The 15304-nt window shown below is 37.0% G+C and overlaps 1 protein-coding gene across 1 annotated transcript; it reads left to right on the plus strand.

Annotated features, from left to right (window-relative positions):
• Positions 1-12796: 12796 nt before the first annotated feature.
• Positions 12797-13910, plus strand: LOC110682912. Its single transcript, XM_021859263.1, has 2 exons — positions 12797-12895; positions 13227-13910. The coding sequence occupies exons 1-2, from the start codon at positions 12797-12799 to the stop codon at positions 13908-13910; spliced, it is 783 nt and encodes a 260-aa protein (XP_021714955.1).
• Positions 13911-15304: the final 1394 nt, after the last annotated feature.

Below are 15304 nucleotides of genomic sequence, written 5' to 3' on the forward strand. Positions count from 1 at the left end.
AAAATTCTCCCTCTCCAATTTCTGCTGAGTTGAATGGTTGCTTATCTCGGATAATGTGACTCAAGATTCTGGGTTTATTGATCCATTCCCGATTCTTATGATTGCGAACTCGGAATTGAAATCTACCTCAGTCAATAATAATAACCTGTGTTTTGATCAAGTTTTGAGTCCAAGAACTAATCCTACCCGATTTAAATCCCCTGTTTTGGAAGATTGTGGTTCAGTTGGGAATAGGAGTTGGAGTGGGCTTTTCAATAAGGGGAATGGTGGGGATGTGAATTTGGATGCTAATGCTACTTCCCTAGTCCATAATCAGTCTAATAGTTGTATCAATGGAAAGGGGAAGCTTCGATTAACAATGGCGGATTTGAAATCAGAAATTGATTTTTGGGATACTGCTATTGTATGCTATGTCATTTGTTCTAATCCTCCTTTAGCTGTTATGAATGGTTTTATCAGAAGAGTTTGGGGGAGATTTGGGATTGATTGTGTCTCCTTGAAATCTGATGGTGTTTTTCTAGTTCGTTTTACTACTAAAGAGGGTAGGGAGAAGGCTATAAGTGAAGGTCGTTTGCTATTTGATAGGAAACTCGTCATCATGAGGAAATGGGAGCCTAATTTGGAATTGAGAAGTGATTCTGTGAAAGAAGTGCATGTCTGGATCAGGCTTCCTGATCTTAAACTGAAATTTGGGGTATTTCAACTATGATGAAGATAGCTGGCCTTGTTGGTAAACCAATAAAGGTTGATAGGGCCACACTCTCTAAAGAATTGACTGCTTATGCTAGAATCATGGTTGGTATTCCTATTAATGCTCCTCTTCCGGATCACATTGAATTTCTGGATGAGCTTGGAATGTGTATGCAGCAAAAAGTGGTGTATGAATGGAAGCCAATTTGTTGTAAGGTGTGTCGTGGTATGGGGCATGGTGATGATCAATGTCCAAACCACAAAGTCAGGGCCCGGAATCAGGCTAGAGTGGTTAGAAGACAACAACCAACTACTACAAAGGTCTGGAAACCTGTTCAAAAAGAGGTGCATTGTTAACAACAAGTGATTTCTAAGCCTGGAATACAGGTTAAGAATAGATTTGATAGCCTTGTGATGGATAAGGAGGACATGGGAAATAGAGATAATGATGTAGAGGTTGAGAAATTAGGTTGTGCTCAGAGATTTCAGGAGGTGAGGGGAATGAAGGATGGATAAATGTTGTATGCTAGTATGAAGATAGGGGCTTGTTCTTTCAATCCGTATGGATAATTGGAGATTCTGGAATATCAGAGGCCTAAATAAACCTGGGAAGATATGTGATATGATGTGTTGTGGTTCCTCAGGCATCAGAAATCTGGGTTTCTTTGGGTTGTTAGAGACTAAAGTGAAAAAGAAGAGATTTGGGAAAATTTTTAGTGGTTTCAGTAATGTCTGGTATGTAGCTGTAAACTACAGTAAATGTGAAGGGGGTAGAATTTGGGTGATCTGGCAACATTTGTTCCACCAGGTCACTATTATAAGAATGGAAAAACAGCTTATTCATATGCTAGTTCTTCATAAGGATTTTGGAAAGCAATTTTATTGTACAATGGTATATGGTTTAAATACTGCTTCTCAAAGGGAGGAGTTGTGGAGTCAGATTGGTGAGATTGATAGGGTCTCCTTTGGCCCTTGGGTGGTGTGTGGTGATTTCAACAACATTCTAAATCTTCATGACAGAATTGGTTCTCCTTGTAGTCTTAATGAAGTAGAGGGTTTTAGGGCCTGTCTTAGAGTTAATGGGCTGTTGGAAATTAATTTAGGAGGGCAATTTCTTACTTGGAATAATAAGCAACAGGGGTCAAGTAGAGTTTCTACTAGAATTGACAGAGTGGTTGTAAATGAGGCTTGGATGGATAGTTTCAAAGACAGCTCTTCTACCTTTCTCCCTGAGGGGCTCATGGATCATTGCCCTTGCAGTATCAATCTGTTTGGGGTTACTAGTAATGGGAGGAAACCGTTTAGGTTCTTCAATATGTGGGCGAATGCTCATGATTTCTCTACCAGGGTCAGGGATGCTTGGCAGACTCCTGTTAGGGATACTGAGATGTTCAAAGTGGTTAAAAAGCTTCAGGCTGTCAAGGGCACCCTCAAACAGCTGAATGTATCGTCCTTCTCCTCTGTGGAAAATGCTGATGTTCAAGCTTCTGTGGATCTTGAGCAAATTCAGAAGAAGTTGGGGTTGGATCCTTCAAATGAGGAGCTTATTGGACTTGAAAAAGAGGCTCAGGATAGATATAATGCAGCTCATGATGCCAAGTTTAAATACTTAAAGTAGAAAGCTAAGCTTCATTGGCTGAGAGAGGGAGATATGAATTCTTGCTATTTCCATGCCTGTATAAAAAGTAGGAGAGTTCATAATAGAATTTTTTATGTTCATGGTAAGGATGGGGGGGTTGATTCAGGACCCTGATTTGGTGGCTAATGCCTTTGTTGACTTTTACAAGGAACTCTTGGGCACTCACAAACAAGCTAGTAAGCCTCTCCATGTTTCTGTGATTGAAGAAGGGCCTGTGTTAAATGCTGATCAAAAGATCCTGCTGTGTAGACCATTCTCCAATGAGGATGTTAAAAGAGGCTTTATGGAGTATTGATGATGGGAAGGACTCTAAGCCAGATGGTTTTTCTAGCAAGTTTTTTAAGTCTTCTTGGGATATCATTAAGACTGATATATGTAAGGTTGTGTTGTCTTTCTTTGAATAGGGAAGATTACTAAAACAGGTTAGTGCTTCTACCCTAACTCTGATTCCAAAAGTGGAGAATGCGTCAAAAGTCACTCAATATAGGCCAATTTCTTGTTGTAATGTGATTTAATAAATCATCTCCAAGATGCTGTGTAGTAAGTTGAAAGAGGTCCTCCCTTTTCTGATTGATGAGACTCAGGGGGCTTTTGTGGCAGGGAGGTCAATTCTTGATAACGTTCTTGAGTGTTAGGAACTTTTGAGAGATTACAATAATAAAAGAAGGGCTCCTCGCTGCACCATTAAAGTAGATCTCATGAAAGCTTATGATACTATCCACTGGAGCTTCATTCATGACATGCTTAAGGCTCTTGGTTTTCCTGATCAGTTCACTAATTGGATCATGGAATGTGTGTCCTCCCCTTCTTATTCTCTTTAGATTAATGGAGGTATGTATGGCTTTTTTAAAGGTCAAAGAGGGGTCAGAAAAGGTGATCCCATGTCCCCTTTACTGTTTGTTGTGGTGATGGAATACTTAGCTAGATTACTGAAGAAGGTTGGGAAGTTGAGGAAGTTCAAATTTCACTCTAGATGTAAAGATATGAAGTTGAACCACCTTACATTTGTGATGATCTTATGTTGTTTGCTTATGGTGATAGAACTTCTGTTCAGTACCTTCTCAAAGCTTTATGGATGTTTGAAAAGGTGTCAGGTCTTCAAGCTAGTAAGGAGAAGACAACAGTTCACTTTGGTAATGTTGATACTCAGACTTGAGCTGATATCATCAACATGTCTGGTTTTGTTCAAGGGTCAACTCCTTTAGATACCTTGGCATCCCCTTAAATGCTAAGTATTTAAAAGTTGTGGACTATGACTGTCTGGTGGATAAGATGATGACTAGAATTCATAGCTGGTCTAGTAGGAACCTGTCGTATACAACTAGAGTTGTGCTAATTAACTCTATTTTGATGAGCTTTCATACCTACTAGGCTCAGTGCTTAATGTTACCTAAGGATGTGATTCACAGAATTAATCAGCTCTACAGAGCCTTTCTCTGGGGAGGGAATGTTATCCTCTCTAAGAGCCCCCCAATTTCCCGGAGTTGGGTTTGCAGGCCAAAGAAAGCTGGTGGAATGGGTGTTAGAGATTGTGATAAATGGAATAGAGCTGCTCTTAGGAAATATGTTTGGAAGGTGGCTTCTAAGGAGGACTTATTATGGGTGAGATGGGTTCATAGTGTCTATCTTAAAGACAGTGACTGGTGGTCTTACAAGCCTAGGAAGTGGGACAGTCTGAATTGGAGGAGGATCTGTTGTATTAAAGAAGAGCTCAAGCTTGGTTCCATTGCTAATAGTTGGCAGACTAGTAAATACAACATTAGAAAGGCTTATAAGTGGTTGCAAGGAGATATGGACAGAGTTCCTTGGCATGCCTAGATCTAGAACAGGTACAATGTTCCTAAACATTCATTTGTTGTCTGGCTGGCTATTCAAGGTAAATTGAAAACCAGGGATAAACTGGTTCAGTATGGTGTTTGTTCTGATGATAGTTGTCTGTTATGTGGTGAGGGCTCTGAAACCAGAGATCATCTTTTTTTTTTACTGCAATTACAGCAGACGTTGCATCACTAAAGTCAGCTCCTAGTTGAACATCATAGAGCATCAGTTCCAGATTGACAAATCCTGGAAACATTGGAAAAAGAATCTGAAGGAAGAGATAAAATGGAGAGTTGGTCTTGTTGTGCTCACTACTATCACTTACTATATTTGGTGGGCAAGGAACAAAGCTTTTTGGGATAAAGCCATTATTCATCCTGACAAGCTTTGCAACTTAATTTGTAAGGAGACTATAGATAGGGTGCAGCAGCTCATTAGTAGTAAATGGCATAGGAAGCATTGTAAATGGTTGTATGGGCTGAAATCTTGTATTCCTAGTTAGTTTTTGTTGTCCTTGTTTTTTTTGTCTTTGATGTTGTTTTGTAAGGAATTGGTTGGCAGTTGTAGCTTGGTGTGAGGGCTTGCCCTTTCTTGGTAATAAAATTGCTTCTTACCAAAAAAAAAACAAAAACAAAAAAAGTCTCTTTGTTTTCTATCTCCATTGTAGCCCAAGCTAAAGGAAATAGGTTGATATTTCCATCCTTAGCCACAACAACTAGAATTTTCCCTGGATAAGCACCTTTGAGGTGGTAGCCATCCATACCAACGAGTGGCCTGCAACCCCTCAAAAACCCATCTTTCCATGGTCTTAAATAGATGAAAATCCTCATAAATAGAGGTGGCTCAGGGTTGTCAATAGCATCAACAATAATGTTGCAACTAGATCTAGGGTTATACTTCATTACTGCTTTCCCATAGTCCTAAACCCCTAGCATACTGCTCCCTAGCTGATCCAAATATAATCAGCTTAGCCCTACACCTTGCTAGCCATGCCTTGAAATACGTAACTTGTAAACCAAAGTCATTCAAAACCCTATCCCTAATCTGTTTGATTCTTCAACTAGGGTTACTTCTAAAATCTTCCAAGTACCTCTCTGTTATGTACTCACACTAATCATCCTATTATTCTTGATCCTAATGCTGCTGTATTTCAACTTCAAGCTTTTAATTTGCCAAGTTTGTTGCTTAATTAATTTCCTAGCATGAACCTTAAAATGGCACTTCACTCCACCCACACAAGTGCAGGTAGGTATCCTACAAGTGTAGCTATTATACTTACAATCACATCTAGACCTACACTACACTGTGATCCTAATGTTGTCATTATGCAAATAGAAAAACTCATACCTGTTTTCAACAGCATGCAACCTCAATGCCTTTCTCAAAATTGAAGCATTACTAAACTTCTGCTTCAACTTCAGCTCAACAGGTTTAGTGAAGTCAACACTTGCATTAAACCATGGAGCATTTTTAGTTTCATCATCAAAACCACATACACTTCAAGAGTCATCGGAATCAACCTCATTCTCTTCCTTTGACTTAATCTGACCAATGTCCAAATCCTCATTTAGCTGTGACCTGTGATCTTTCACTATCCCCTGATCTATTTCACTCCCAAGACCCTTTTTTAGACTTTTATTCACCTTGTCCAGAATCTCCCCTGATGCTTGAATAAACCACTCTTCATTACCTTTATCAAGTTTCTCTTCTCTAGGTTCCCAATTAAAATCATCATCACTAAACTCAAAATTTGAGTACTTAGATGCATATGCACTCCCATCATCTTCATGGTCATCCTCAAACACCAAAGCTTTCCCTTTGCCTTCCCCTTTTCTCTACTACCAAATGCATATATTCCAAACTTATCTACTTTTTCCTTCCCATTTTTTGTGAGATGTATGGTTCTAGGTTGTGGACTGTCTTCCCTTTCAAGGACTTCAGTGTCTGCTTTCTTAAACCTAGGGCTCTTCCTAAGTGTCACAACTGAACTCTTCTTTCCTTTTTTGGTGGGCTTCTTTGGAGTAGATTGGGCCTTCTCAGGGTTGGGCCTAAGACGGCTAAGAGGCTCACCTGCTGTGACAAACACTTCCACATAACCCTCTTCATTAACTGTCCCTAAAAGCCCCTTTATTTCCTCACTGTTAACTATCTCCCTCTTTCCTATGTTAAAAGTTTTACCCTTTTGTCTATACCAAATGTTATAATACAGAGGCACAAGCATAATATAAGCTACAAAACCATGGACAACAACTTCTCTTATCATATGAACATCCAACTTAGACACCTTGACATTCCTCCTCCAATAATGCCACCCACCACACCAAACAAGCAATTGCCTATTTTTGCTAACTCTTTTAGGCACAAAACCACCCCTACTCTTAGACAAATATCAACAAATCATCATTGTTGTTGTCCATTTTCTACCTAGTAGTAAACCAGTAAAAACAGAGTACAAGTCAATACTCATTTGACAATTCAAATACCATCTTAAACTACTCAAATTAAGCATATTATATCTCCAACTACACAGCACCAGACACTATTTCCAATTTCATTGTATAACAAAAAACACCCAATTAAGCGACACATTATAATATAAAGTGGAGCAAATTCAACATGTATGTACAGTAAACAATACACCAACTAATCACCTAGTTTAATTAATCATTAATTTCAATTAAATTATCTTGAAAACCTAATTCGCACAACCAATCCTTCCATTTTAATATTTTAGGGTTTCTACCTAGTTACCAAAATTACCCCAAATTTCACCATGAATTTGCAACTTTGACATCAATTAAACCCCACAAATAAACACCAAATGCTATAAAAGGATAAAAAAAAATACCTTCTTTGTAATCTTTCGCCAGTCTTTGTCAGTATCCAAGCAACTTTTGAACTTGTTGGTTGATGAAGATGGCTGACACTACTTTGCTGAGTTGTTGTTTTCGTACAAAGTTGACTGCTCTCCTCTAAAATCCCTCAACCACAAAATTTAGGTTAGAATTGAGAATGATTCAAGATTTTTTTGGGTAGATGAATATATTCGAGGGAATTGAATGCAGAAGGTGGGTGGGTAATCAATGAGGGAAGAAGTATCGTAAATACCTGGTTGAAAATTGGAGGTAAAAAGAAAAGGTGGGCCCCACGAACATTTTCTGTGATGGAAATCGTTAATTGGTGGTAATTTCAAATTTTAATTTTTTAAGTGGTGTTAAAATAATTTTTTTTTTTTTTTTTTTGGTAGTGTTAAAATCCATTTTTAGTCTTTTTTGTGGTGTTAAAATTCAAAATTTTCTATTTTAATTAAACAAAATTGTATTTCCTATTTATTTTAAAAAGGCCAAAAATTCCTAATTAATTAGCTAGAAGTTTCGGATTTTCTAAGCATAGAAAATCTTATTTTCTTAATTAATTAAATTAGTTTTATATTGATATTTTCCTAATTAATTATTTTCTACAAAATATATTATTTACACAATCATTTTAATCCTTAAAATCTAGCAAAATAATTCCTAAAAACTAATAAGGGGGTCTAAAAATATGAGCATAAAAGGCTCAATATTTTCAGCCACCATATGGGATCTTAATTACCATTTTATATTTTATGACCAAGCTACTTACCTTAATTCTTCATTTCTTAATCACCATAATTAAATTTTCCGAAACTCTCTTTTTCAAGTAATTCCTTAAACCTAATTACCATAATTCTTTCTATAATTCTTAGCTTAATTCTTGCATGCTCAAGCCTATAAATACCCCATGCATCAAAGCCAAAAACTCACACCAAAACTCTCTTTTTTCTCTCTTAATCTCACGGCACTCTCCTCTCTTTTTCTCGATTTTTCTTGCACCACCACTACCACAGCCACCGGATGCCACCACCTTCGGCTAGCCACCGACGCCAGCCACCACCTTCAACTACCTGTCGGCGTGCTGCTATCCCTGTTGTGTCCTTCTTCCTTCTCCTTCTTTCGATTTTCTTTCTTTTCTTCTCTCTTAATTAATTCTATTATTATTATTATTATTATTATTATTATTATTATTATTATTATTATTATTATTATTATTATTATTATTATTATTATTATTGTGGTTTTATTGATGTTTTAACTTAAATAAAATCAGATTATTATTCAAGTTTATAAAAAGAATTTTTATGAGGTTCATGTACATAGGGTTGGGATTTTTATTTTAATTGTTGTGATTATTTGATGATCTTATATTGATTGAGGTTATATTTAATTGTAGGGTGTCTTTGACAAGAGTACATGCTTAAGGTTCTTTGTGTTTTTCTTAAGCAAGGATCAAGGTACGTTTAGGTGGCTAGATACTTTTGAGAATGATTGAATTGAATAGCTTGTTTTTAATTGTTTTGAATTAAATTGAATATTATGATTTATGAAATAATCTTGAGAATTCATATTTAAAATAAATATGTTTGAGAATGAATTTTTAATATCATGGTTTGAATGGTTTGAATTAATTATCATGTTTAAAAATTTGGTTTTTAAAGCATGATTGAATTGAATAAAAAGGTGTTTTGAGATAAATTACTTTAAAGGATTGAGTTATTGATTCATGAGTTAAAGAGGAATTATTGAATTATTATTAAAGCTTTACAATCATGATTATATTAATCCAACTATGCGAATTTGGTAGATAAGACTTTGGACTTTGTATGATCGAGTCTTTCCTCAAGAATAGTCTTTCAATATAAAGATACTAACTTTGGGGGTGTGCACATTTAGGAGATGAATTGGGTTTTAAAAAGAGGAATTGATTTATTAATCACTATTATTGAATTATTTAGTTATTGAAATTGTTTTGAAAATCTTGATAATTGGTTTGAGTTATGAGTTTAGAATTATTAAATAATATTGGAATTGGTTTTAAAAGCATGTTTGCTAATAAATTGAGTTTACTTATCTTTCACTTAATATACTTAGCATGTTTTGCTAATCCGTATTTCCTATTTGTTTTGGTTCACCCTGTTTACCTTAATGGTAAGTAGTGTTGACTATTTCAGGTGAAGTCATGAACGAGCATATGAGAGTTCCGAGATTTGCTTCACCTAGATTAGGGAATGTTGGTTTTTGTTTTATTTTGAGTACTCATAACAATGTTTACTATTTTATAAACATTAATAAAAGAGTTTGAGTTTCGCTACAAAGTTTTGGAATTAAGTTAGTAGTTGAGTAGCCTAGCGTAATCACGCGACGGTAATATGCCTAAATCTATTTCTATAGTATAATTATACATATTATACTAGTAGAGGGAGATTTGGGGGTGTTACAATCCACTCAAAAAACGGCCATGAAATCAGTCAGTAACGGCCGGGTTTGGGGCTGAGTGGACAATTTTGGCCATTACTTGCCAATTTGGTGGTCGCTTTTTAGGGAACGCCAACCATTTTGGGTGGGTTTAAAGATTGTCGGTCGGTTTACGGCTGCGAGAAAGGAAAGGGGGTTTCCAGTGGTCGATCTGGGGAGGCAGTGCGCCAGAGGTAGGATCGGGGCGGGGGGTTGCGCGGGTTGGTTGGGGAAAAGGGTGCCGTTGGTGGTGGTGATGGGGTGGGTGGGCTTTTTTTTTTTAAAAAAAATTATTTTTATTTTTATTTTTATTTTTAGCTAATAATATGCTGACGCATAGGCATCGTGGGCCCTACTAACGAATTCCATCCAAGAATCTGTTAAGTGGTGGTAACATCAAATTTTTTAAATTTTTGGTGGTGTTAAAATAATTTTTTATTTTTGGAGTGTTAACAACCATTTTCGCGTTTTTTTGTGGTGTTAAAAATCAAAATTTCCTTAATATAATTTGTCATTTTAAGCTTCTTAAATGCATTACTTGCATTATAAAGAGCGCATGTCATTTTCCTTAAAAAATAAAGTGGCGAATTTCAATGGCAAGCTAATTGTCAAATTAGTTTGTCATGCTATATAAGTTGTTAAGTTACTTGTCATTTTAGCTAGTTTGAGCTTCAATGGCTAAATATAAACTTACTATTAAAATGAATCCTAATTCCTTAATTAAATTTTTTATATTTTATTTTATTTATTCTATTTTGAGTTTTTTTTTTCCAAGTAAATTACCTTTACAAGACTATTTTGCTGGACCAAGCTAATTTCAATTTCTAGCTCCAATGGTCAAGTATTAAATATTTAAAATTGCAAGCAAGTCCCTAGCTACAACCATTGGATTTGCTCTTTATACTACCTTTTGTTTTATATTATTTGCAATTTTGGGGTATTATTTGTAATATATAAAATATTCCAAAAGTTGCAAATAATATGAAAATGAGGTAGTATTACTTTAAGTATCCCACTTAGAGCATCTCCAATGGTAATCTACAAGGGTCTTGTAGCTTGTTTTGCCACATCAATTTTTAAGCTACAACACTTTTTGGCTACAAAAAGTTCCAATGGTGAGTTACAAGGGCCTTGTAGGTTGCAAATAAAATATATATATATATAATTCATAGTTGTACGCATGTCACAATATGAGTGAAGTTTAGTTGTTTCTAATCTAATCAAGCAACGTAGCTTGTTTGGACTACAATAGCTTGTATGTTGGTCATTTTTTTGTTCCCAAATGGTAAGCATGTAACTAGACATTTTATTTATACTACAAGCAAGTACTTATAATGAAACCATTGGAGTTGGATACATATATATAGATCCGAAGAAAGAAAAGGAATGGTATAAGTACTAAACATAGTGTTGCAATAATTGTGAAACAGAGGAAGTAGTACACATGAAAAGAAAATAAATGACAACATTACGCGCAAATTAGTAAAATTAATTAATATTTTTCATTAATATAGAGAAATGGCGAGTGATAGAGAGAAAAGCTTAACGAGTGAGGAAAATGACCTTCTGCAGAGGTCTAATAAAAAATGCAAAAGGGGCTTCGATGGTGTGATTAACACCAACCCTAGAACTATAGTAGAGAATGATGATAGTATGGAAATGGATTCTTTTGTGAAAGAAACTCCTAACGTTAGGGCTGTAAACCCTAATGGAATTTCATATAGCCAGGCTGCAAGCGGTGGTAATCATCGCCATAATCCTCTTTTTGGAGATATGGAATTAGAAGACGATGTCTCTGATGATGATGTTCCTCATTCAGAATCTGAAGATGAAGAGGGGTGCCCCTACGATTCTTCTCACGAAAGAGGAGAAAAGGAGACTTCAAAGTCCATGGTTGAATGCTCTAATTATCAAGCTTTTTGATAGGAAATTAGGGTATGAAATGCTAACGGGGCGGCTAAAATCGAAATGGAGCCTTAAAGGAGAAATAGCCTTGACTGATGTAAGGCATGCATTTTATGTAGTGCGCTTTAGTAGTCAAGATGATTATGAATATGTGCTGAAAAATGAACCATGGATGATTAGCGATAGCTACTTGACCATCCAAAAATGGATACCAAACTTCGTCTCGGATGAAGAGCCTATCAAAACTCTTACGGCATGGGTGAGAATTCCTCAATTATCTGTTGAATATTTTGACAAGGCATTTCTCTTCAAGATTGGCTCGAAAATTGGCAAAGTTATCAAAATTAATAAAAATACAGAATCAATGGATCAAGGACAATATGTGCGATTATGCATCGAGGTTGATTTGACCAAGCCATTACTATCTAAATTTCGTCTGGATGGACTGGTTTGGAAAATCCAGTATGAGGGTTTGCGTATGATTTGCTTTAAGTGTGGAAGACTGGGACATAAAAAGGAAGGTTGTGGGGTGTTTCATGATCCAAAGAATGTCCAGCAAAAGGAACCTAAAAAGATTAGCAATGGTCGAGGCATTTTTATCGAAGTCTAATAAACAAGGAGAAGCCGGAGGTACAAGATAAATATGGTGCGTGGATGCTAGTTTAGAGGAATACTAGGAAGAATGCACCAAGGCAAAAGGTTCAGGGTCAAAACAAAGTTGCAACTGAGCAAGTAGCACAAGTTCAAGATAATGCTCCTATGAAGCAGATTACACAAGTATGGAAGGTTCGAAAGGATGGTTCGAAAGCTCATGACTCAAGCAATAGGGCAGGAGGTCAATAGGGTCTAGGTATGATGCTTTGGAGATAGAGGAGGTCTCAGATGAACCTCAAGAAGCGCGTAATGCTACAGCTGCTATTGAAGATAAGTCTGCTCACAATGTTAAGGAAGTGGTGCATGGTACAGTGGACCTCGGTGCTAGTGATTCTCCTAGAAGCAATGTTCGAGATGGAGATGGTGATGAAAATATGGAAACTAATTATTCTACTGTGAAGTTGGAGACTCCTAGTTTGGAAAGGGATTGAACATGGAAGAAAACTTTGTTCATTTAGGCAATACAAAGGATTCCGTTAGAGATTTGATTGAGTTGGAAAAAGATATTTCTTTAGTAAAGGATAATAATTCAAAAAAAAAAGATTGGAAAAATCTTCTAAAGAAGATTTGAGGATACCTTTACACCGCCATAATAATTCTCTCAAGCCTTCTAAGCCACTGGGAAAAAAAGGAGAACAAAAATCTTCACTTTCGATTTCTAAGTGGGTGAGTGGTAGTGGTAAGGAAAATTTGTTTGAAATTGCCTCACATACCCCTTTGGCTCTAGGGAAACGGAGTACTGAGATTGAGGGTGATTTAGGAGAATTTGGTAAGCACAATGAATCCGCTTCGAGTGCCAATCACTTTAGAAACTCGAGTTCCTCCAGAATACAAGACCTTCATCGATTACCAGACGGAGGTATCGACATCAATCAAGGTGCATCCCCTGGCAAACAAAATCAATCTCGTCATGAACTCGTTTCTTCCTCCAGCACATAGTTCCAGAAATTATGGTATTGTTTCAACTCCCATTCGAGACGAATAGGTCCATGAAAGCACTCAGAGAGGTGTTTCTAAGCATGCTGCTTAACATTCCTGTTAACGTGTTTGATAGTTACCCAAGTTTTTCAGAATTTAATATGTCTATTAAGATAATAATATGGAATGTTTAGGGAGTGGGTAATAAATTAACGATTATTCGTGAAATGGTTAGGATTAATGATCCTACTGTTATGGTTCTAGTTGAGACACATATGAGTGGAGAGTAGGCTACTCAAATTTGTAACAAGATAGGTTTTTCGGGGCAATTGAGAGTTGAAGCACAGGGTTTTCAAGGTGGTATTTGGCTATTTTGGCGCACTGACAAGGTGACTGTCACTCCATTTGGTGATCATTCTCAGCATCTTACGGTCCAAATTGCAAAGTTTGGAGATGATCCATGGCTTTTCTCAGCCATATATGCTAGCCCTGATAGCATTCTCCGAAAAGAATTGTGGGATGAATTGGAAAAAATTAAAAATAGTTACTCTAGTCCATGGATTTTAGGGGGCGACTTCAATGAAATGATGACTATGGATGAGAGGAATGGTGTTGGTGGCTCTAAAATGCAAAGAAGATGCCGAGATTTCTCTAACTTGATTGAGAATAACGAATTGATTGATTTGGGTTGCTCGGGGCCTGAGCATACTTGGATTAGAGGGAATTCTCCCGAGACTTTCAAATCGGCTAGGCTGGATAGAGCATTTGCAAATGAAGCCAGGAGAATGAAGTTCGATGAAGCTACCGTTCGAAATCTCCCTAAGTCGCAATCAGATCATTGCCCGATACGTGTTAGTACTACAGGGTTTGCGCCTCTTCCAATGGCTATTAAACCCTTCCGGTTCCAAGCTACGTCAATCATAAAAAATTCTCAGACTTTGTTCATAGGAATTGGGATAGCAATGCCTCGTTAATCCCTTTTTTAGAGAATTTTGCAGAATAATTGAGTTGTTGGATCAAGAAGGAGTTTTACAACATTTTTAGGAAAAAGTCTGAGCTTTGGGCGCGCCTAAGTGGTGAGCTTTTAAGGGTAGGCAACGACATCTGGTTAAACTCGAAGCTAAATTGAGGAAGGAGCTGGATGAGGTTCTCAATGATGAAGAGATGTTGTGGTTTCAAAAATCGTAAATGGAGGCTATTTGTGATGGGGACTGTAGCACTCGTTATTTTCACATTGCCACAGTTATTAGGCGAAGGAGGAATAGAATTGAAATGTTGCAAGACAGAGATGTCAATTGGGTTTTGGAAGATGATGCGGTCAAAAAGCTAGTTGTCGACTATTGGGAAAAATTATTTCAAGAGGAGAATACCCCTGGCGAAAGAGTGCATCTTTTATGGGATTATTTCCCAGAGATGGACAAAGATGATTTTGAGCGAGTCACAAGAGCCTTTAGCCCGTGTGAAGTAGTGGCTACCCTCAAAAGCATGAAATCTTTCAAGGCGCCGGGGCCTGATGGCTTCTAGCCAATTTTTTACAAGACTTTTTGGAGTCTAGTTAAGCCGAATGTGGTGAATTTGGTTCGAGATATTTTGGAGGGGAAGGACTTCTCGATTGGCTTTAATGATGCATACTTGGTGCTGATACCAAAAGTGGATGTCCCTCAAAAAACAAATCAATTCCGACCTATTGGATTGTGTAACATTGTCTATAAATTGGTTACGAAAGTGATTGTGAATCGCTTAAAACCAGTTTTATCGAAACTTATATCACCAACCTAATGCTCCTTTGTTCCTGAAAGGCAAATAACTGATAATGTGATAATATTTCAGGAGATGTTACATATGATGCGCAATAAGCAAGGAAAAGGTGGACTCATGGCAATTAAGATTGATTTTGAGAAGGCGTATGATCGTCTTCGTTGGTCAGTTATAAGAGAGTCACTGGTTGAACTTCGCCTCCCTCACCATATTGTTGAAGTAGTCATGAAGTGTATCTCGTCGAAAAATTTGCCAATATTGTGGAATGGTGAACCAACGGACTCATTCAAGCCAACTCATGAAATTCGTCAAGGTGATCCCCTTTCACCGTACTTATATGTGATTTATATGGAGCGTTTGGCTCACTTGATTGACAGAGAAGTGAAACTTGGGGCGCGGATTCCAATACATGCTAGAAGAAACGGATCCTTGATTTCTAATCTTGCGTTTGCGAACGACTTGATTTTATTCGGGCATGCTTCAGTTGAACAAGCAGAAGTTATGATGCATTGTTTAAACCAATTCTGCAAGGCCTCAGGAAGTAAGGTTAGTATTGAGAAATCCAGAGTTTACTTCTCTCAAAATACTAACCTGGAAGTGCGTGAAGCCA

The sequence above is a fragment of the Chenopodium quinoa genome, unplaced genomic scaffold (assembly GCF_001683475.1).
Source record: "Chenopodium quinoa cultivar QQ74 unplaced genomic scaffold, ASM168347v1, whole genome shotgun sequence".
Taxonomy (NCBI): domain Eukaryota; kingdom Viridiplantae; phylum Streptophyta; class Magnoliopsida; order Caryophyllales; family Amaranthaceae; genus Chenopodium; species Chenopodium quinoa.